Raw genomic sequence first — 25,078 nt, 5'->3', positions numbered from 1 at the left:
TTCGAATACATGTATCTCAGGATATATAAGGTCAAAATTAGGTGTAATTTGTTCTAAATACATTGTATACATGTGGAGTCGCATGTATATGTGATGCATAAGAAATCTCACTTGTCACTCTCCTATAGTATCATGTATCCCAGATACACACGAACACACCAAAGACATACATCTCGCTTCGGTGTGATTCGAGTGAGATACATAACAAATCTCGTTCTCCTCCTTCCTTATTTTAGTCTGGTAATAAAAATACATGTATCTAGGTGTATCTTCCTCAATATATGATATGAAACTTTTAATTATTAGTAAGGTATATAATATTTTTAGAATATATATAATAATATATATGATTGTGAAGTATATCTAATTATATAATGGAAAAATTACAGAAATCCGACCTTTTAGTTTACTTATTACCATTATCCCCTATAAGTTTTACAAATCTCTAAAATCCCTCATTTTTGCCATCAAATTAGTGTATCTCGCGCATCAGATTAATGTATCAGCACTTATATTATTGTATCTCGCGCATCAGATTAGTGTATCATGTATAAAATGTACATCAGATTAGTGTATCATGTATAAAATGTAATGTATCTTACTTAACGATTAATGTATCTTGCGCATCATATTAATGTATCAGCGCTTATATAATTGTATCCGTTTGAGGGATTTCTGTAATTATAAACTTTTAAGGGATAAATTATAATTTTACCTTAAAAGTATGTGATTTCTGTAATTTGCCCTTATATAATTTCTTCAAAAATAATTTCCTGTGACCCATAATATCCCTGCGGCCCAAACTATTACCCATGCAGCCCATCCAATTACCATGTAATAGTTAATGCAAAATCCAAGGGTTATTTGCATTTTTGTTTTTATTTTGTGATGATCTTTTATTTATGTTATTTTGTAATAAATATTTTTTTTATGTAATACATAAATTTATAGTACCATAATATATAGAGCAACATTCACATATAGCATACATAAAAATAATATTTGTATGTTATAACTATAGTTTGCATAATTGCGCTTAAGTTTGCTATGGCTATTAATATGTATATTTCGATATACATATACAAAAGAAGCAATTGTATAATCTGTTTCAGTATATATATACAAAAGAATCAATTGCATAATCTGTGTTTGTATAAAACGAGAAAACGAGAAAGCGAGAAAGATAAAAGAAAATTGGGCAGTGGAAGATCTCTATTTGTATATTCATAAGTGTATAGGACGAAAATATATATATTTGTATTTGTATATATAATTTCTCTCGCTTTATACAAACACAAACGCAATTTTTACATTTGTGTTTGTATAAAGTGAGAGAGGCGAGTGAGAGTGGCGAGCGAGATCTGGGAGAGGGGAGAGAGGGGAACGAAAAGATATGTATATATACAATTTTCTCTCACTTTATACAAACACAAACACATTTTATACATTTGTGTTTGTATAAAGTGAGAGAGGCGAGGAGAGATTGCCCAGCGAGAAACGAGAGTGGCGAGCGAGAAATTCAGGGAGAGAGGCGAAATGACAACAATTTGCTACGGGTTACAATTAAATCAAATTGTAGTTACAACATATAATTTGAATTAATAAGTTGCTATTTTATATAATTTTCCCTAATATATATCACAAGTTATAATTAGTCAGTGGTTTTAGTTTCTAAGTAATTTATGTCTTATATTTAAATAACAAAAATTGGTGCTTGAGATTATAGATGGTGATTGTCTTATATTTAAATAACAAAAAATGGTCCTTGAGATTATAAATGGTAATGACTAATGAGGATAAAGATAATTAAGATATAAATAATTTATCAAATAAAAAATTACAATTCATATTATATTTCTTGCAACTGAAAAGATGAAAATTCGAGTCTATAATCCAAAGACCTCAAGATATAATATGTATGGGTTCAACAAATTCTCGTGTACAAAGATGAAATATAATGAAATTTCTTTCAATCTGACAATATATACAAAATATGAGTGTGTATAAAATAATTTATTGTCATGTATGGCTATATAGTGATGTTTATATAAAAAATCTTAAAGTACCAAAAATATTTGTAAGTAATTCTATTGAGTTCTATAATAATTGTGAGATCGCTTAACTTAAAGAAAAATCAATTCTGATATGAAAAATTGAAAATGATTAAAAAAAAAAAAAAAAAAAAAAACATGGTATCTAAGTGCAATCGGTGTACTTGTATGTTTTGTTATTACTTTTCATGAGATAATATTTTGATTGCGAATTAATATATAAGCAACATATAATTTTACTTTGACATGAAAATACTCAAAGTAAATCATATATTGGTATGAGTTTATTATTTCTAACAATTATTCTCAAGATTTTATTAGTTATTCTAACACATGGTATTATATGAAGTTCTTTCTGCAAATATTATAGTAATATGTGAGGATATTATTATCATATTTTAGGAGACAAGCATTTTTTGTTATTGCTTCAAGTCATTTTTGTTATAAAATAGTGCCCCAACATAAAAGAGATGTGTATTTTTTATTGGACAACAAATTTTCCATAATATTAAAGACATTACTATGTAATGCTCAGTTAAAATAAAAATATATCAAATGAGATGAAATAAAGTATATTTCACCAAAGTTTTTGTTCAATCACAATCTTCAACGCAATGGTGAAATAAATCATATTTTGATCGAACAATTCATTGAGGCATTGTCAATCTCAATTTTTGAGAAGTTCTACTTGATTTTTATGATAAGATTTTTAATGAGGTATCAAAAAATTAATGTGTATTATAATTTATATGCATACTCTCTTTTTTTACTAACTTTTTTTCTTAATATTTTTTTTTTCTAATAAAATTTTAATCATGAGGCACACCATCTATAAACATTTAAGGAATAGTATTATGAAATATATTATTTATGTGGATATCGACTAAATTACTTTCCCCAACTACTCTTCAGTATGACATTCCACCTACTCTATGATCTTTCTTTTTTATGTCATATATTAATTTATGATTCACTCCTATACGTCTCTATACAACACTATAAATAAAAGCATAAAAACTCATATATATTTGAAAATACTTATCAGTCTTGTACTTCTCTACCTTCTTTGTCTAATTTCTTACTTCATATTGTCACTTTTCACTTCAATTTTATAATAAAAAATAATTTGACAATAAATAAATACATGAAATTAGTTTATTACTTATTGTGAATCTTTGTAAGTTGTATCTGTCTTTGGGCACTGGTTTCCTTTTCTTGTCACTATCCCCCTNNCACACACACACACAATATTCATGAGCCACACCTTCTTAATGGCACCATGTTCATGTGTCACATCTATTGTTGGGCTAAGAAATTTCCCATCACAAATGTCCAATTTAAAGATACTTTCCTTCGTTTTATATTAATCGTTCACTTTCTTTTAAATTGGGGTGGAGAAAAGGACATGGGGAAGAGATTACAATGTAGGAAATTGAACACTCACCAACAAGTGAGAGTTCAGATAGCTAACCAACTAGACTTCTAAGATTCTCCAAATGTCAGTATTTCTAACTTATCATTTAGGAAACTTTTTTAGTATAAACTTGTTTACAGTTTCAAAAGGAATTAATGAATCGATATTTCGTACATTCGTTTAATTATAAGGATAAATAAAAAGTAAAATTATTTTTTTACTAATGAAAAATGATAGATATTTCGTACATTCATTTTTGGGTCCGATTTCGCCTTTTGTTTTCTGACTGTCCCCCCTCAATGTTTATGGACCATGTTTGCTGGGAAACTACTTCTTAGCTGTCATAATAATGTCTCCAATTATACATGTCCAAGTCAAAGGTAAATGGTAAAATAGGCATTAGTAATTATTTGTCGAAAAAAATACGTGATACAACAAATTAAGACCTTATATTTATTTGAAATAGTGTAAGTTTTAAAAGAATGTATAATATAACAATAATTTGGAGTTAGTGGATATATAATTAGGTAGGAATATTTTATACATATATTAAGTGTGAATATGATATATTTCATTATTGTTACGTGTGTAGACACACTATAATCCGCTACAGAGATATTATATATGTGTGGCTACACTTATTATATATACAAAAATACATTATATTTTGTTATATTTTGAAATCAATCATAATTAAATAAAATTTTGCTATTTTTTAAAATATAAATTTAGACATAAATTGAGCTATTTACAAAAATTTTCCTCTAAAATAGATGGGTAGATAAGGGTAAGTACTTTGATTTTTGTAGATAGTTATATAATTGGGATAAGGGTCTAAAAAATATTTCAACTTTGGTCGGATTTGCTGTTGCAATACTAAACTTTCATGAGGATCTATTACCTCCCTAAACTATTTAATACCGTATTTTAAACATATATATTTGCCCACGTGGACATAAAAAATAATGCAAAATTATAAATAGTAATGTGTCCATGTGGACACATATATACCTTTAAAATACACTATTAAATAGTTCAGGGGGTAAAAAAATACGGTAGTAAATAGTCTAGGTAGGTAATAGGTCCTTATGAAAGTTTAGTATTGCAACAGCAAATCCGACCAAAGTTGAGGTATTTTTCAGACCCTTATCCCTATATAATTTTTACTGTAATGAAATAGGTGAAAATGATGTAAGATTAAAGTCGCAAAAATATTAAGAGTTTAATTACGATAGTTGCAAATTAAAGTAAGAATATATATGTTAAAGGATATACATGATTGACCAAAATAGTCTAATCATTTGATTAATTCTCATAATACAATCATTTAAATAGATAAACATAATCTATAAGGATTTATATAACTAAGTCTATTCCAAATTATTTGAAATTGAGGCGCAACTATTGTTATCGGACTTAGAACTAGTACTTAGAGTTTGTTTGGATTGACTTAAAAGTAGATCAACCCTACTTTTAAGTCATTTTTAGCTTTTGAGAGTGTTTGAAAAAAATTAAAATTAACTTAAAATAAATTTAAAATGACTTTAAAAAAATAAAATTGAAGGTTAAAATTAAAGTAGGTACTCTGTTACTTTTCATTTTTAACTTAAAAGTTACTAAAGTTTGATTTTTTAAAAACTACTTTTAAAAAGCTATTTTTTAAAGTTAAGCTAAACATGTTCTTAGTCTGAATCATGTATATTTACTAAGATTTTAGAACTCATAAACTACTACAAATAAATTTCAAAAATTATTAAATTGATCTTTATATGAAATATTTTTATTGGATGAAATTGCGTCGATCTTATCATATTTTCATATTATATTTTTGTCCTGTTTCTTTTAACTTATCATACACATCTTAAAACTCCTTTTTTTTTTTTTTATTCTACATAGATATTGACAGGGGAAAAGGAAATTGCAGATAAGTGTGTGACAAAATGCCACATAGATAGAATTATTACTATAACATGTAATATGTCCAAATATGTTTTAATAATAAAAATAGATAAACAGTTTGGGAAATTATTGAATTGATGATAAGAAAAGGCAATTGGTAGTGATTCACTTATCTGTTCTTGTTTTTTAATACTCATCCTCAATTTGTGATTCTCCTTTCTTTTGGGCTCACATTCTGTCTTCTTTCTTAATTATTTATGGACATTATTTATTGGGAACGGGCCTGATATACTCCTTAACATTGTCATTTGATATATTTCTTGTTATAAAAATAGTTTACATATACCCTTATAATTATAAAAGTGACTCACATAAACGCCTTATCGTTTCAAGTGTGGCACATATATATATATATCCTTATTGTTATAAAAGTGATTTTTTTTAAAATTATTTTATTTTTATTTTTAAATTTAAAACAAAATCATGTATTTGATCTTTTTCACACATAAATTAATTTTTGAGTTTCTTATTCATATTTCATTTTTTTTTCATTCTTTAGTGTAAAAATAAGAGAAATAATAAGAAAGGAGTGTGAATGAGAAAAGAGAAAAAAAAATTTAAAGCTAATTTTTTGCGGCTATATGGTAATTTAGTCTTTATATCAGTTAAATATAATAATAATTGGGGCGTCTATAATAAATTTTATAAGAAAATAAGTGAAAAAAATATAAATTTGACCATTAAAATAATAAAATTCAAATTAGCAGTTGAATTAAAAAAGTAAAGAAACCGTGTGAAATGGATCAAATATACTCCTACATGGACTATTTTTTTTTATAAAAGAATTAATAAAAATTATTTTTTTCACTTCTGTTAGAAAAAAAAGATATATATATATATATGAACAATTTGTGTAACAATAGGAATATATATAAGCTACTTTCATAACGAGGGATATATTAGCTTTTTACGGTGAAGCTGATGATATATGAGGCCCCTTTCCCTTATTTTATTTATTATATATATGTTGGTTCTTTTCCTCTATCTTATAATAAAACATTATATTCCCTCAATTATTGTTCCACTCTTCTTCATTGCTTGGGATTACTCCAAAGGTTTGCTCTTAACTTCCTTTAAAACACTTGCTTTCTTTTTTCTTCTTATCAAAAATCTTGGAATCCTTTGTTTACTTTTATAGTCGACTTAAACGGCGGTCAGTTGAACACCCTTCCTCGGAAAATAACTCTTTGAGCTACATTTTTTGCATGCATGTTTGCACTTGTTCTTTTTTTTTTTGGTACCACTTATCTTTGTTCTTATTTGATCTTATTCAGGTGGTATTTTTTTTTATAAAAAAAATTGCAAGCTTGTTTCTTTCTCATTATTTCATGTTCCCTTTCAATTATGTGAATCCAATATTATCTTATCCTATGTTTGATCTAACTCTTAGAAAATATTGCAGCATCCATGTTAGATCCTCAAAAATTGCACTACTTTTGGAGGATCTAACGATATTTTGAAGAGTTTGAGCAGTATAGATCTTATATATATGTTACTCCTTTGTCCCATTTTATGTGATGCAGTTACTATTTTAGTATGTCTTTTAAATATTTTGAATTTTAACTAAAGTACTTTTATGTAGTTTCTAAATATCGTAAAACAAGTACAATATGGGGGAAATTACCAATGTGATGGAGTTTGAAGCAATTGCAAAGCAAAAGTTGCCAAAGATGGTGTATGACTACTATGCATCTGGAGCAGAGGACCAATGGACTTTGGCTGAGAACAGAAATGCCTTTTCAAGAATTTTGTAAGTTGTTCTAGTTGTCGTAGTCCTAAGTCATAAATTGCTACACAACAAATCAGAGTTAGATTTCACTTTCATGTATTGTCAATGAACTTAATGATCACTATTGGAGTAAAGACTAAAGTCACATTGTAAATAGATCTTAGGTCTAAATCAACTCAAAAGCTAGCTCATTAGGTGCGGATTGCTCAAGTCCATAAAAAAAAATCACTAGTACATTTCCCAATTAATGTGGGACTCTAACACCTCCAATCCCAACTGGATCGTGGATCGGGAGCCCAAACAGAGTTGAACCTGACTCTGATACCATGATAAAGAAATGAATCTTGGGGCCTGACTCAACTCTAAAAGTTAGCTCATGAGGGGAGGATTGCTTAAGTCCATATGAGCAGATCACCAGTCCATTCGCCAACACACATAACTAACTTACTTTTTACAATATTGAAGTAACTGAACTTTACCTGTTGTTGTTAAAGTGAGTAAAGTTCAGGGATTTTACTACCATAGTGGGTAAAAGTTTCGAACTTTGTTGTTATAGTGAATAAATCTTTGTGTTACCTTACTGTTATAGCGGATAAAGTTGGGATACTTTAATATGACGAAAAAACAGTATTGTGACTTTATTGTTATACTGGATAAAGTCATATGTGTTATAGTCATAAGCTATTCTTTCTCTGTTTATGCAGGTTTAGGCCCCGTATTCTTATTGATGTAAGCAAGATTGACTTAAGCACAACCGTGCTCGGTTTCAATATCTCAATGCCTATCATGGTTGCACCAACAGCTATGCAGAAAATGGCTCATCCTGATGGTATACCTTGACTCACTTCATATTTTACTCCTTGACTAATGTCGCGATATAAATTCTTTTAACAAAAAAACTAGAAGTGTTTGGACTATTTCATGTAAGACGTATGGCAAATATGAATCAGACATTTGATATATATGTTGTTGCATTTTAAATGCTGTATATTCTGTAACGGCTTTGAATATCTATCTGCTTGAGAGAAGTTGTGGATCATGCTTGATTTAATCATTTTGTCTATGTTCGTGCACGAGTTGTATAATGTCAAAAATCTCTTTTTAAGGCTTTAATTGTGTCAAAAATCACTTAATCATTTTGGTTGATTATGTGTAGGTGAGTATGCTATAGCAAGAGCAGCATCGGCAGCAGGAACAATTATGGTTAGTCTGTTGTGGCCTGTCAAGTATAACTTTGAACTAATGACAAAGAATTACAGACTTGATGGGCTAATTTAGCGGATGGGATGAATGTTGAAAATGAAATTTGGAGTCTTAAAATTTAGCCTGTGTCCATTTTTTTTTTCTTTCATGTGTCTCACAAATTTGTATTGCAGACACTGTCGTCTTGGGGAACTTCAAGTGTCGAGGAGGTTGCTTCAACAGGACCTGGCACCCGATTTTTTCAGCTCTATGTAAGCATGAAATTGTAGTTAAAGACTTATCAGAACTATACATACATGTTACTACTTTAAAACATATATATTGCATTGAAAATCCAGGTCTATAAGGACAGAAATGTAACAATTCAGTTGGTGCGAAGAGCTGAAAGGGCAGGTTTCAAGGCTATAGCTCTTACGGTTGATACCCCGAGATTGGGACGTAGAGAAGCTGATATTAAGAACAGGTGCATATTCCAATCGCGTGTAATTATATTACTTGTCTTGTTAGCTAAGGTGGTTAAGATGAAGCTCCACAAGTTAATACACTCTCCGTCCTTTGCAGATTTAATTTGCCACCACATTTGTCACTGAAGAACTTTGAAGGACTGGACATTGGCAAGCTGAACAAAGTGAGTGAACAGAACAGAACGTACCCGTTGTTCTAAATAATTTCTACGATTTTCATGTGTCTTCTTAACAAAATTCTGTTTGCAGGCTGAGGACTCCGGATTGGCTTCATATGTCGCGGGACAAGTTGATCGATCATTGAGTTGGAAGGTACATTAACTTCCTTAGCATCTCAACCTACATAAACCATTTTACTGTTTTGCTGTCTTCTCGAGTCTTATGTAGCTCAGTATGTGTGATGCATTTTCCTTTTCAGTCTGTCCTACAAAGAACAATATGTTTCTATTTTAGAACAATTTAACTTTAAACTTCTCATTTCACGTTAAGATGATGATTTATAGCTACATCATATCTATGACTTATTCTAAATCACAAGTTTCACAAGTCTGTCTTTCCGTTCTTTAACTCCGTGCAAAGTCAAAATGCATCACATAAATTGGGATCCGAGGGAGTAATTATGAAACTTGCATATTGGTTTAAATTACTGTCACTGTAACGTGCTTTAAAATGAACCTCAATCAGATATGAACAATTTCTTTTTGAATATGGACAGGATGTTCAGTGGCTACAGACAATTACTTCACTGCCAATCCTGGTAAAGGGTGTAATTACAGCTGAGGATGGTAAGCAAAGAACGATTTTTCTTTCCTTCGAGGCTCTGGGATAAAGATGCAATTCTGCTTCCGATATTTTTATAATGAATTAATTCAATGAATAGAACGGATGCCTTGGCATAACTGGTAAAGTTGTTATCACGGAACCAGGAAGTCACGGGTTCGAGCTGTGGAAACAGCCTCTTGCAGAAATGCAGGGTAAGGTTGCGTACAATAGACCCTTGTGGTCTGTCCCTTCCCTGGACCCTACGCATAGCGGGAGCTTAGTGCACCTATCGTATCACTCTTTATAATTTCTCCTCACATTATTCAGTTCAATACTTGTGCATATTAGTGGTGAAACACTTTTTACTTTGAATCTGCAGCTAAGATTGCAGTTCAGTCTGGAGCAGCTGGTATCATTGTGTCGAACCACGGTGCTCGCCAACTTGACTATGTCCCTGCCACAATTATGGCTCTTGAAGAGGTATCTAACTTGTTTCTAGCTTACTGATTCTTGTTTTGGTTCCTCGCGCCTCGTCTGTCTAGTAAAAACCTAGTACATTCTTCCTGACATGCATTGCTTTCATATGAATATATAGGTTGTGAAAGCTGTACAAGGCCGTATCCCCGTGTTCCTGGATGGAGGCGTTCGTCGTGGAACAGATGTCTTTAAAGCTCTGGCGCTTGGTGCATCAGGCGTGTTTGTAAGTACAACATAACACAAACCTCAATCTTTTGGACTCAACTGAATCCAGTATTTTCGACACGGAATATTATACATGAAAGAAAAACTAAATTTTCAACAAATATTAAATTACAAACTCATAATTTTCAAAAGTACAATGAGTCAATGCAACCTTAAGGTTGAACGCCTCAAGTTTAAATCCTAGATCCGCCTCAGTTTACGATCATTCTGGAAGTGATTGTATAGCTCGTCTATCTTTGTGATGCAACAGAATGTGACATTCCATCAATAATGACATGTCCACCGGAAGTCTAACTTAGCATTTCAATAGAAGTCACTTCCAGTTCAACTTGTGACAATCTTGCAACGGATCGTATATATATAATTAGCAAGAGGTTGATTCAGAATTTGAAGTTTAGGGGATCCTACAACGGCCTCAAGTTAATATACAGTAATAATATGTTTCACTGTCAAATATTTAGTGAAATTCTTAACAGGTACACAAGGTTTGGGAAAAAATAATTGGATTCACGTGAATTCACATATAACTTCTAAGCTAGACGCTAGTCTGCCCCTTGTACAAGGCCAAGTTTTCGGAGAAGGAGGACATATATACTTCTGTTTATGACATACTATTCTTGTTTCTTCTTATAACTTACATGTTTTAGAGAAATGACGTTTGTGATCGCCTCTGCAGATTGGGCGACCAATCATTTGGTCATTGGCTGCTGATGGAGAAGCTGGTGTGAAGAAAGCACTGCAGATGATACGCGATGAGTTTGAGCTAACTATGGCATTGAGTGGCTGTCGTTCACTGAAGGAGATTACGCGTAACCATGTCATGACTGATTGGGAGACTCCGCGGGCTTCTCTTCCTGTGTCAAGGTTATAAACATAAGACCTTTGGTGTTAAATTGTTTCACCAAGGCAAAATGTTAGTTTCCATTTATGTTCTGAATGCCCCTTGTGATCTAGCCCTTCTCCAGACTCTCTGCATAGTGGAAGGTTCATCGAGTTGCTCTTATTTATATGTTCTGAATAACTTATCTATCTTTCATTGGAACATTTATTTTTGTGTGATGAGTTTGCATTATGTAAACTTATATGTATATTTCTGATAAATGGCTAGAGATGCCTCCATTGGGTATTCTCTGATCATTATTTTCTTAATAAGAATCTCTGTTTCTTGTGGTATATATTGATTAGAGTTTAAGTTATATACATCGTCGGTGTAAGTAATTTTTATATTATCAGATCATCTTTACATGTTGTATCACGTAACATGTTTTACTTCCAAATCTCATATTTGAAGGAGGCTTACTTGTAGGCTGTAGATATCATTTGGATCACCTGATGGTGTATAAGATTTAAACACTATGGATAAAAGTCCATTATAAGTTGCATCGAGTCCTAAATGAGATCTTAAGGATGTCCGCTATCCTAATCCTCAACTGATGGTAACTGGATCTCAAATTAATCTTAGAAAACACTATGACACTCTGAAGCTGGTCAAATAGATCATCAATACGAGGCATGGGGCATACTCCCTTTGTCTCAATTTATTGCTTATCGAAAGTCAATGTGACTAAACTTCAAAGCTAAGTTGGAATAGATCAATTCAATATTTCAAAATTAAAGTTTTGATATTGAAAAACAATATGAAAGTATGATAAACTACAATTCTTGTCATGTATGAAAAATATATTTTAAAATATTGGTCAAAATTGATATCCAAAAGTATAAATTCGAGCTTTGGGAGTTTACCTCCCAAAGTGGGATTTATTGGCATTAATTCGGATTAGTCGAAGACTAAAATGAATACCGAAAATCGAATGGGATGAAAAAATAAAGAAAGAAGAGGAACTAAGTAATCTAATTTTGTATAGAAATTAAAGAACCAGTTTTTATCAACATGTATAAGATTTGAAAATTGATACATTTCTACATTTTTGCCTAATTGTTGCCAAAAGGGTTGGAAGTTAAATGCCTTTTTAAAGAACAAAATTGAATGGTCTTTAATTTTGTTTGGTAATTAGGCTATGAAATTGATGTATAACAAGTAGGGGTGGACATGAAATTGTATGATACGGTATCTAAAATTTTGATATCATAATTTCGATATTTGATTTTTAAAATTATTATACCATTAACATACCATATCGAATATCATTAGACAAACATTTTAAATTTTCAAAGGTAAAAATCGAGTACCATTAAACATACATTTAAAAACCGAATACCATTATACATATATTTCAAAATCATTAACTCTCTCAATTCAGAAGTCGCAATACTTAAATTCAACTTTATCTTTAAGTTATTTCGCTTAAATTAGTTGTCGTGAACATAAAAAAGAAAATCATTTTCTTAAAAGTACTTTCTCAAATTAGCAAATCTTTTTCATATTTATAATTTTTATTTATGAGAAAAGCTGCACATTTATGACTTCATTCAATATTTAATTTATGTGAAAAAAAGTCAAGGATATATACATAATCTCCCTCCGTCCCATTTTATATGTCACTTATTTACTTTGCACTTACATTAAGAAATGATGTAACTTTACATTTCTATTCTTATTTAATTTTTTTGGAACTCAAGTTTTCAATCAATGAATATGAATTAATTTATTTTGATTAATTAATTTAACCAATGAACATGAATCATTTATTTAACTTTTCTAAGTTAGTCAAATGTATGTTTTCAATGCTAATAACTCACAAGGGAAAAAAAGGAACAATATGATAATTTATGTATTGATTTGATGAAATGACAAGTATTATGGACCAACTATTTATAGAAAGGAATGACATATAAAATGGGACGGAGAGAGTACAATATACCCTTTAATGTTATTTTCTTCTTTTATCTATCTATCTATCTATAGAGAGAGAGAGATCAACAATAGAAATGAGGTTGCAATTTTTTTTCCATTCGATATTTGATATCGCATAGTAATAATTTAAACTTACATTGGGAAATCTTATTTTTGAAAATAAAATACTCTTTAAATATTTTGATTTTGTCTTAATTAGCAACTAAATATTCATCTAACGTATTTGGATACATTGATTCGATTTAAGTTAGTTGCGTAAGAGAATACCTATCTAGAATGCATCCTCTTAAAAGATATCTAATTACATAATTTTAAAATTAAGATATTCACGAGACACACATATGTCCAATTAAAGTAATTAAATAGTCACAAATGCGGTGGGGTGGGAGTGTGTGAGTCACAGTCAATGGGGGTGTCGGAATAGGGAGGAGATGCTCAACGTGAAATATCATTTATAAAACTTATTATCCATATTTTCATCAAAGAAGTTGTATTAAAATCCTTAACCAACTTATTTTCTTTTGAGTAAATTGTCTTATATGAGAACTTACGAAATTTAGTAGAAAAAAAGATTATTTTCATACTATTCTTTTATTAATATATAAAAATGAAAATTTCAAATAACATAAAATCACAAATAAATTTATAAAAGACTACAAAATCAGACGATCTTTTCTTTTCTTTTTAATTATTATTATTATTATTATTATTATATCCTTATGTTTGTCAATAGATGAAACAAAAAGTACATTGTGGGCCAATTATTAAGCTATAGAGCATATAGAGATTATGGTAGAGAGTGGTAAGTACTTTTATCCTTAACTAATAGGTTTTAGATTTGAGTCTCTTTGGGTACGGATATATTTTTATTAGAGAACGTTTTATTTTTAATGGGGGATTTTTCGATGTAAATTCGAATTTAGTCGAATTTCAATATAAAATATATAATACTCTTTGAAAAAAAAAAGAAATACGGTATGGAGTGAAAGTGAGTGTATTTGATGATCATAATGGTGCACTATTCCCTAGGCATTTAACTCATTTTAAAAATATTCTTGCAAAAAGTAAGAAATTATGCAAAGATAGGTACATGTATATTCTTGTCCTAGTGTAAAACCACTTATTTTACTCTACTTATCTATACAAGGAATACATAGGAATTTTAGTTGTCAATTTCTAATGACATAATACATACATAAATATTTTAATTTAGTCTCAAATGATAATTAAATAGTCAATTTTAAAAATACAAGTCTCAATATCTTAATTTAATTTGAATCAACTCCGTAAACATTTTAATTTTAAGAATGCACATCTATAATATATAACCTTAAAAGGTGTCTAAATCCATCTCAAAGCTGAAATGTTCGCAAGATACATCTATGTAAAGTTAAAATGCCTAAATAATCACAAATGAAACTTGAGGTGTTCAACTGTACATCTATCTATGTGTTATGTTATTCCTAATTGACAACTATTATTAGATTAATGTATTTGATATTGTGGAAATATATATTTTTTTAAAAGTAAAGAATCAAATGATTTTATATTCATTTATAAAATTATTTTTCATTTTATATTCTTTTACAAAAAAACATCTTCATTTTGTGGCATAAATCAATGTAAAAAATATATATTATAATTTTGTAGCATTCAAATGTTTGTTCCTATGCACCAAGGATGTATTAGGTAGCTAATGAAGTGGGTTGATAATATGTAGATTCACGAAATAAGTTTCTTAATTTGATCCAATTCGATTTATCATGTTTTGAATATCGTTGATATAAAATTGGTTGAAGTGCATATAAATGGTCTTCACTCTCCACATATGATAAGAGGTATCTTTTAAGATAGAGGTAATATCTGCATAAATATTGTCTTTATTACATTTACTTAGTGATTAGTTTGACGGACTACTTGATTGATGTTGTTATGTACATGTTAATTCGCACACCACGATTATAAATTTTTATTTTTTTTTTCTTTTTCTACAATTCCCTTCCTTGATATGTGTACCCAATACACAATGCCACAAAAGAGTTGCAATTTGCAATAGGCCAAAGCCCAAAGCCACATGTTGTTTTCTTGATAAACCACACCACCAAAATCCATTACTCAACCATTTGATCAAATTTGTCAAAAACCCCTTCTTAGCTCTCTCTTCCTGTGTCTGTCTTCTCTTTCACTCATCATTTTCTTTTGATTCCCCAAATGGGTCTCGATCAATAAGCTTTTCTTGAACACATTTTGCTCTAAAATAATTCAATTTCAGATTACAGATTTGAGTTTTTGATCTATACCCATAATTAATTTTACATATTTCTATATTGGGGTTGTGTAAAGATTAGATTTTTCCTGTAAAAATCTGATCTTTAATTTATTGGAATCAAGAATTCCTCTTTTTATCTGTTTTCTTGTTAAAGTTTGAGTTTTTTTTTGTTTCAATGGCGGCTGGTGCAAAAGGGTGTGATGAAATTGATGTTATTGAGGTTGTTGTGCCAAATGTGAAGTCTGAATCTGTAGTTAATGGTGTTGTTGAAGAGTCTGATGTGGTGTCGAATGGAAAATCGGAGTATGAAATGCAAGATATTGTTGTTCATATGTTGAATAATCTGAAGCTGAATCCAATGGCTAAGGAATTTGTTCCTTCTTCGTATAATCGTGATCAGATAATTTTCAACAATTTTGTGACAGCTGATAAGATGACAATGGGAGGTGATGGTTTCAGAAATAACAGAAGGGTATTGTTAATATTTTGGGATCTTATTTTCTTGTTTTTGTGTATTTTAAGCTCTTTTTGATGACTGAATAATTGTTAGTTGGATGATTAATTGGAATAATTGCAATTTTGATGTTGCTATAGTCTGTTTTGAGGTCTGTTTTCATGACTGAACAATTGTTAATTGGATGATTACTTGGAATAATCATAATTGCTATTTTGATGTTGTTATAGTCTGTTTTAAGTTTTTTTTTTTCTCATGACTGAACATGGTTTAAAGTATCCGTGTTGAATTTTGTCGAAATTGTGTGTGTGTACATTAGTTTGTGCCGGACTGCCAGTAATAGCTGGTATTGAGGGAAATGTAACTGTTATTTTCATGCTTGTTTGAGATATTTTCATATATTTTTTGGTAAGAAATGTGTTTGTTTGGACATTCCATGTATTTTGGGTAACTATTGATCCTGTGAGGATTTTAAATGATTAGTTTCCACTTTAAGTTGTTGCAACGGTCCAAATGCATTTCGACATTAATAATTTTTCAAGGGCTTCCAATTGAACTGAATTTAGAAACCAGGCCCATGTGTTAAAAACTGAAAATTGGCATTAAGTTAGTTAAATGCGATCAATTCCTTTGGTTTGCTTAGCTGGTTTGAGTGTATGAGTACCATCTAAGCATGCGTTAGTTATGCCATTTCATTACATTGGATCATGTTAGTGGATATCGTGGAATTTGTCGTTTAATGTGCATGTGCTAGCTGTTTGATTTCATTACATTGGTTGTTTTGTGATACTAAACATAACTTTTGCTATATATGGATGAGATATAAAGGGATAATTTGTTATTTCACATACGGCAACTCAAAAGCTTTGGTCAGATCATCAAATTTGCTTACATTCAAATGAAAATGTGCATTATAGCCTGGTGACAGCGATGCTACTAGCCTACTAGTGGAAAACCACTTACAATTTTACTTACTTGACATTTTTAATTTACTATGGCATCGTGTAGCTCAATTTTTGGTCTTGTTTAATGTCTTAATGACCAATCTGAATCATGAACAACCATCTCAAGTAATTGGGTTTGTCATGCTTTCTTGTGTGGTGAAAGTCCTTTCTTTTGTCTCACATTTATTTTTTCACAGAGAGGAAACAACTTTAACCAAAGCAGAAGGAGAATGCACAGTAGATCTTTTAGAGCTCAAAGAGAAGATAGCATTAGGCGAACAGTCTACGTTTCCGACCTTGATATCAATGTATGTAATGATCTACGATTGTTGAATTTTGTATGATGTTATATATTAGTATTTATGTAGTTTTTCTTATTTTGCCTTTTACCTTAAATATAGATCACGGAAGAGCAGCTTGCTGCGCTATTTAGTGCATATGGACAAGTAAGTCACTACGCCCTTTTGAACATTGATTGAATCATCATATCAGATATTTGAGTTCTTACGTGCATGCTTCTTTTTATAACTTGAGAAAGCAAGAAACAAGTAATTACCTTCCGTTTCTGTTAATTTGTATAAAGCTGCACTATCCACGCTAACTTGGACTACCTGTAAAATGACTTATGGTAGATTACTCCTCTAAGCATAACATAAAGAAAAAGCAGCCAGACAGCTATATTTATATGTATATTTTTTCATTTTAAATCCTGTACATTTCTAACGACTTTTTTGAGAAGCACATAGTTTGTCCTAAAAAAAGACCTCTCCAGTCGGGGAACACATTAGCTATTTACCTAAATCAGTAGGTCCTTGAGTGGATCCATGTTTGCCCCATGACGTTGTTCTCTAAACAGAAAAGTATGCGACACTTCACTTTTGTGAAGATGTCTTTGACAAAAGGGGACTAGCCCTCATGCTTATCAGTGTTAAGCATACAAAATATATGTATGCAAAGACTTACACTTTTCAAATCACCCCCNNCCCCCCCCCCCCCCCCCCCATAGTTCAGTATAGAGGAACTTGGGTTGTTGGTTCCTGTTGTCTCCTAACTTCCATCATCACACTCAAGAGCGTGCAGTTTGGTCCATGGTGAGACCTGCATGCTTGGTCTCTCTGGGTGTAGCATTTTTTGCCTTAAAAATTGGGATCTACGCCTCATGCTTTGTTCTTTCCAGGTGCATTTAATGAGAATTGACATTTCCATACACCCATTTTAACTATTTACTATTGGAACAGAAGTTTGATAGGTGCAGAAGGGCATAGATTTGATGTGTGTGTGTTGGGGCTGCAACGTGTGGGTAAATGTTAAATGAAGTAATGATGTTTATGTTCCCGTTTGTCATCTTAGTTTTCCTTTTGCAATGACTTAGTTAGAATGTTTCCGAAAGTAGACTGTCTTTGTACAACTTCTTGATGTGTTACTCTATTAAAGAATGTTGTTGTTTTCATTTTGGTGGTGCTTATTTGCAGGTCGTGGACTGCCGAGTTTGTGGTGATCCACACTCCCGCCTTCGCTTTGCCTTTGTTGAGTTCGCTGATGAATGTAAGTACTCCCCCTGTCACAATTTTTGTGACACACTTTCTTTTTTAGTCAGTCCCAAAAAGAATTACACATTTCCTTATTTGGCAAATATTTAATGATTCCATCAACATTTTACCCATATTGGGTCCTACTTATTTGGCAAAAAGTCCACAGAAGGTGTACTCTTCTATTTAATAATTCATTTATTTTAAGGGTAGGTTTTGAATATTACAAAGTCTTCCCATATTTCTTAAATTTTGTGTCCAGTAAAACTGCATTACCTAAATTGTGACAGAGGGAGTAGTATGTTTTGGCTGAAATTCTTAAGTTTGCTGAACAGTTGAAACTTATAATGTCATTTGGAATCATTCTGAACAGATTCTGCAAAAGCGTCGCTTTGTCTTTGTGGAACAATTTTAGGTTTCTCCCAACTCAAGGTTCTACCTTCAAAAACCGCTATTCTACCTGTGAATCCTACATTCCTTCCAAGGGTATGCAAATTTTTGGCATTTCATTGTGCTGTATCTGGAGGATATTACTTAAATATTTGCTTATGGTTCTATATCATCCTTGTGGAGTCGAGGACAACTAATTGCTTTCTTGTCAGCTGACGTGTTGTTTTGATTTATATGCAGTCAGAGGATGAGCGTGAAATGTGTGCTAGGACAGTCTATTGTACAAATATCGATAAGATGGTATGGTGTTTCATGTTTGAAATCTTCTAAAAACAACGATGTTTTTTTCTTGACGGCATCTTTCTATTGGATATTTTTGTAGCTTGTGCACGCACCAGTTGTTTTATTCTCTGGCTTGTGGCCTCAAAACATGTTGAGCACTTTGCCTCACTTAATGTGTGTTTTAGTATCGTCATCAAGGCTCTAAGTCATACGTTTTCTAGCCAATGAGCATTTCATGAAGAGGCAACATTAAACCATTGATGTTTCACTTGACCATTATTTTTTTTTTCAATTTCGTTGTCCATATATTTGTTATTCGTGCTTATAATTATTTGTCTTGGACTTAACATATATATTCATATTTTTTCTCCATTTGTGCCTTTTTTCATTAAAGCCCACTCTTTATTTGTGCTTTGCTCTTAAAGCCCCAATAGACCTTAGAGCTCTTTTTTGCGCTTTTCGCTTTTGATAACACTGCTTGCTGTTTCATTTTATATTTCAGAAATAAATCTACTCTATGATCAACAGGTGTCTCAAGCTGATGTCAAATTCTTTTTTGAGACAAGATGTGGTGTGGTCAGTATGATGTTCAAAATCTCTCAATACAATGTGAATCTTGACTTAAGAGGTGAAGCTGAATGATAATTCTTCCTTTGCAGGTTTCTCGTCTGAGGCTTTTGGGGGATCAAGTGCACTCTACCCGTATCGGTTTTGTTGAATTTGTTATGGTATGTTGTTTCTTCCGAGATGTTCATCTTTTTAGCTTTGTCCCCTCTACACGAACCTTGTCCTTCCGCACCTTTCAGTTCAAGGCAAACCCAAGTTGGAAAATAGTAACTTTTATTAACCAAACATTAATTTGAAAATACACTTTGAGAAAAAAGATTTGTTTTTAAAGTCCAAACGGGACCTTAATGAAGGCAATGTCCAATAGAGAACAGACAAGAACATGTGAATATCCCATTTCCAAACCAAGTCTTTTCAATAGCCGAAAAGGCTTATGTCCACCCCAAGTAGACTTCTCTCTGTCTCCATCTCTCTCTATCTTGCTTTTTTTTTTTGGTAACATCTGTGAATATTACCATTGACAACAATAAAAGCAAACACCTAAAGAGCACCTAATCCCACACCAACCAGGCAATGGGAGTTAAGCCTCAGAAGCATCATCTAATTACACAGTATTGAATGCAAAAATCCTTAACATCTAGGAGCCTTCCAAGACACCTTAAGTATATCTATCCTTTCTATAATTTCTATCTTAATCCATGTAAGAACAACCTCGCTATGAACAGTTACTCTTTTGAAGATTGTGCTAAACCTTTCATAGTATAAACCTGTGTCTAGGTGTGCTACAGCAGTCCATATAAGTTTAGCAGTGTCCAGTCTTCTTTGTTATCCAAGGATACACTACTAGAAACAAAGGTTTTTTCCACCGCAAGTCAGTGGGAAATTTGTGCTATGAAATATGATTTTCACATTCATATTTTCCACTGAACCAGTCGCTCACTGGGAAAATGCTTGGTCGGAAACGGATTCTCACTGAAATAGTGGGAAGCTTCCTAATTTTTTCGTATGAAAACATTACTATTTTTTCTTTTCTCACCGATTCAATAGGGAAATAGTGATTTTTTAGAAGTGATAGCAATGTAACTACTAGTTATCAAGTAGTTTCCTCCAGCAGTAAGGTTGTATTTTCCGTGGTGGTATCAGGTCTTCATTTATTTCCTCCTTTAGCTCATTGAGCTTTTTCCAATACCAACTAGAGTCTTGAGGAGCTTGATGTGTCCAAATATTAGAATTATCTTTTATGTACATGCCATGCACCCACTTTACCCAAAGTGAAATTTTGTGTTCTACTAATTCCTATAGCAGTTTCCCAACAAAAGCGACATTCCAGTTCTTAGGAAAGCACACCTGTTCCCAAGATACTAATGCAACCTTCCGCTTTCCTTCATAGGATTCTCGTAATGTCATGTCACCATTAACTGTTAGCGCTTTTAATGTACTTCTCATTATTTCTTTGGTGCCCCTTACCCACGGGGCACAATTTAGAAGAGGAAGCTCTTTGCTGTTTGATTTGAGAGGGCTTTTCCAATTATTATTTTTTTGGTTTTTGGAAAAGTTTGGTGAAAGAGACAACTATATAATGCCCATCAGTTTTCCACAAAACAAGATGCAAAACTTCATTACTTACCAAAAAAAAGAAGATACAAAACCTCATTATTTCTGTTTTGAACTTCCCCCCTTCTTTTAAGCACTTTCCCAGTTTTAACTCTATTCTCTTTTCGAGAATCGTCTTTTTCAAAACTGCTATATATCCTCTTTTTGTTGTAAAATTTTCAATTGTCCTGTTAGTCTATATAGGGTGAAAAGGAGAAAGAACAAACTGGAAATGAGTCTTTACTGTAATTTCATTTAAGACAAATCGCTCTAACGGTGGAGCAATCATCGCAATCAAACTCATACTTGAAAATTGTGCAGGCTGAGAGTGCAATTTTGGCATTAGATCTTTGTGGTGAGATGTTGGGCTCCCAACCTATCAGGTAAGCTTATTTAGAAGTTGCGTCCTCTGGTCCACACCAACTTTTTCCCTCATGAATGCATTTTTGTTCTTCTCTTGTTGCATCTTTCTACTATCGGCATTTTTGAATAGTTTAAGGCACCTGAATTATGCATTTTTAAGTCCTCCCCTTCAAACCGCAACGACTTTCTTCTCCCTGTTGAGAATCATCATTATTATCTCTGTCCATGCTTTCCCCATCTGTCGTCTGAAATAAAACTACAAAATCATGCTTACGTTTTAAAAGGTCTGCACATTGCATGCTTTGGCTAGAGTCTATATCAGATAGGCTGAAACGAGGAAATGTGACTAGTTGCTGGTTCCATGTTTCAGGGTTAATATATATAATTGCAATATTGAATTCCATAGATTAAGTTGTAGTTAGTTAAAGACGTTCTTTTCCTATATGCATCGAATAAAAAGCACTATTAAGTGATAGCATCTTTAAGTTGTAATCTATCTAAATACATGTGTGTAACTTAATTTGAACATAATATGACTAAGCTATGCAACAAAATCCTTATCTCTATTCTAGTAATAATTAGAATTTTTGTTGCTCGGACTTTTCAAAAATGTCGACGGGTGCATGTTTGATCCTCCAAAAGTATTATTTTTTTGGAGGGTCTGACACGGGTACGGCAACATTTCTGGAGAGTCCGTGCAAACATAGATTAGAATACAATGTGGCAGGATCTTATGTAAACGAAATCAACATGTTAGGCATTTTAAAAAGATTATTGTTGGAGTTGAAACATGTTAGTGCCCCAAGAATACTTTTGTAATCATTAGCTCATAGTATACCAAGTGATTATTAGTGTCAAATGTATGAATTGGAGAAAACGCGAGGGCGCTGCACGCAGATGCTTTTATACGAAAAAGGGTCATATTTGTTCTGTTGCCATAATCTGGCTTGTAACTTTTGTATTTGAGGCGATTCTTGAAGCGTCTTTGTTTTCTCCCACGAGGTATTTCAATATATCCAATGTATATGACTTCTAACTTTACAACTTTGCTAATGTTGTAGGGTGAGTCCTTCGAAGACACCCGTGAGGCCACGAGTTTCCGGCCCTGCAATGCATTAGGCGATGCTCGGAAACTCAAGTTCTTGAAAGAGAAGAGAACGGCGCAAGCTCTCTTGTAAGACGTTGAGGTCAAAATGAGAAAGGCGAAACGAATATGTTTCTTTAACGTCCATCTTCTACTTTACCTTGCCAATTCTAATAGTACTTTTTTTTTGTGCTTCTGGACATGTCTATTGACCTTTGCTTTTGCTAGTGTGTTAATGGTAATGTCCCTACATTTACTACAGTTAGTTTTATACTGTTTTGAATCTTTTACCGATAACCGAGAAATTCCCGAGGGCCATTGGCTCGAAACTTGGTGAATCGTGGGTCGTCCTCTACCCTTTTCTACTTAAATATCAGGTTTTGGTCTTCGGCGGAGTCCGAACATACCCTTTTGAATATCTTGTTGTTTGGTGGTGATGTTGGGTGGTGAATGTAGCTTTGTGAGCATCCTTTTGATATTACGATTATCTCTCTTATTTTGATTTTATCGTAACACCTTTCGTTACACTTATTTATCATTAGTATTAAATAAAATACTGTATAAATTGACATATTTGCACCTAATTCCATCAAAATATCTTAATTACAAATTCATTTAAAAATATTTATCATTGTAAGTTCTATTGAACTTTGATATGTGCCAAAAATCTTTTTTTTTTCTTTTCTAATCGTGTGTTACCATAAATTATATTAAATGGTTATTTATTATTTGTATGAGTTTTTGTCGATAAAATTATCAGTACGTCTGTAAATGAAAAATAACAAATATTTAGTGGATTAATTGAGGTTCACAAATTATGGGTTGTATTAAGGAAAACTTACAGAAATTCCACATTTTAGTTTACTTATTACCATTATTTCCTATAAGTTTTACGAATCTCTAAAATTCCTTATTTTCGCGCATCAGATTAGTGTATCTCGCGCATCAGATTAGTGTATCTCGCGCANAAATACTGTATAAATTGACATATTTGCACCTAATTCCATCAAAATATCTTAATTACAAATTCATTTAAAAATATTTATCATTGTAAGTTCTATTGAACTTTGATATGTGCCAAAAATCTTTTTTTTTTTCTTTTCTAATCGTGTGTTACCATGAATTATATTAAATGATTATTTATTATTTGTATGAGGTTTTATAGATAAAATTATCAGTACGTCTGTAAATGAAAAATAACAAATATTTAGTGGATTAATTGAGGTTCACAAATTATGGGTTGTATTAAGGAAAAATTACAGAAATCCTTGACCGGACCCAAGAACTGGCCCTGTGACCTTTTAGTTTACTTATTATCATTATTCCCTATAAGTTTTATGAATCTCCAAAATCTCTCATTTTCGCGCATCAGATTAGTGTATCATATATAAAATGTACATCAGATTAGTGTATCATGTATATAATGTAATGTATCTTACTTGATGATTAATGTATCTCGCGCATCAGATTAATGTATCAGCGTTTATATTATTGTATTCATTTGAGGGATTTTTGTAATTATAAACTTTTAAGAGATAAATTGTAATTTTGCCTTAAAAATATGTGATTTCTGTAATTTGCCCTATTATTAATTATAGTAGAAAAAAGTACCAAAATAGTTGGAAAATCAACTTGATGGAAATAACACTTACCAATTTTTAAAAATTTCTGTTTTATATATATACTTCTTTTTGTCTTGATTTGCGGATAGAATAATCAACCGTTGTACAAAGTATTTCAGGTTTATGGGAGATTCAGAGAAGGATCGCATTCAAGGGGTGTGATGTAGATGATTTATTCTAGTGCAAATATTAGTGATTTCTTTTACGATTCGAATCCGTAACTTATAAGTTATACAAAAATAATTTTACTGTTACTTCAAAGTTCCCTTTCAATAATTGACTATCATTAATTTGTCAAAATCTCATAAAATAGAGTCCCGTACAATTTCAGTCAATGTTCTATTCTAATGGTGTGAAATGTTGACCAAAATACAATCATTAAGTTCGTGCAGTGTGAATGAAAAATTAAAGAGTTGTTTTTTTTTCTGAATAGATATTCAGGAAAAGGATGATTTGAACAACATAAGTTCATGTTTACGTCGTGAGTTTTTCGTAAAGGCACAAACATCTTTTTATATTAAACAAGTTGTGATTTTTTTGATTAAGCATAATAAGAAACAATAGGTTACAAACATCAAATTTATTGTTTAATTTACAACTTTCAATATTACAAATTTTCTTTTGAGCTGACGGTATATTGGAAATAGTCTCTCTACTCAAAAGGTAAAAAATGTCTACATATATTTATATTTTTCAAACTTCACTACAAAATTGTATTAAGCATATTGTTGTTTTGTAATATTACGAATCTATGAAACGATTGAGATCCCTCATCTTTAACTAGAGATCTCATATTTGAGTCTCTGAAATGAAAAATTTATGTGAAATCGCACCCTTAAAAATGGGCAAATTCAAATTTAATCATACTCAATATAAGTGTCG

The 25,078-nt window shown here is 31.5% G+C and overlaps 2 protein-coding genes across 3 annotated transcripts; both read left to right on the top strand.

Annotated features, from left to right (window-relative positions):
• Nucleotides 1-6,338: 6,338 nt before the first annotated feature.
• On the top strand, nucleotides 6,339-11,459 carry LOC125865802 (glycolate oxidase 1-like). Of its 2 annotated transcripts, none has more exons than XM_049546052.1 (12): nucleotides 6,339-6,479; nucleotides 7,007-7,174; nucleotides 7,858-7,982; nucleotides 8,310-8,356; nucleotides 8,530-8,607; nucleotides 8,695-8,819; nucleotides 8,918-8,984; nucleotides 9,070-9,132; nucleotides 9,536-9,605; nucleotides 9,962-10,062; nucleotides 10,178-10,282; nucleotides 10,961-11,459. In XM_049546052.1, exons 2-12 carry the CDS (start codon nucleotides 7,035-7,037, stop codon nucleotides 11,153-11,155), a joined length of 1,116 nt encoding a protein of 371 aa, XP_049402009.1. In that variant the 5' UTR covers nucleotides 6,339-6,479; nucleotides 7,007-7,034; the 3' UTR covers nucleotides 11,156-11,459. The 2 variants fall into 2 exon arrangements, with proteins under 2 accessions (XP_049402009.1, XP_049402008.1); XM_049546051.1 differs by lacking the exon at nucleotides 6,339-6,479 and adding an exon at nucleotides 6,532-6,577.
• Nucleotides 11,460-15,136: 3,677 nt separating this feature from the next.
• Nucleotides 15,137-22,835, top strand: LOC125865804 (polyadenylate-binding protein-interacting protein 9-like). Its single transcript, XM_049546054.1, has 10 exons — nucleotides 15,137-15,840; nucleotides 16,964-17,074; nucleotides 17,168-17,212; nucleotides 18,239-18,311; nucleotides 18,669-18,781; nucleotides 18,926-18,985; nucleotides 19,496-19,543; nucleotides 19,627-19,695; nucleotides 21,449-21,510; nucleotides 22,552-22,835. The coding sequence occupies exons 1-10, from the start codon at nucleotides 15,544-15,546 to the stop codon at nucleotides 22,607-22,609; spliced, it is 936 nt and encodes a 311-aa protein (XP_049402011.1). The 5' UTR covers nucleotides 15,137-15,543; the 3' UTR covers nucleotides 22,610-22,835.
• Nucleotides 22,836-25,078: the final 2,243 nt, after the last annotated feature.

Source organism: Solanum stenotomum, chromosome 5 (assembly GCF_019186545.1).
Source record: "Solanum stenotomum isolate F172 chromosome 5, ASM1918654v1, whole genome shotgun sequence".
NCBI lineage: Eukaryota > Viridiplantae > Streptophyta > Magnoliopsida > Solanales > Solanaceae > Solanum > Solanum stenotomum.
The sequence above is the reverse complement of the archived record's forward strand: the minus strand, read 5'-3'. Positions and strand labels throughout refer to the sequence as shown.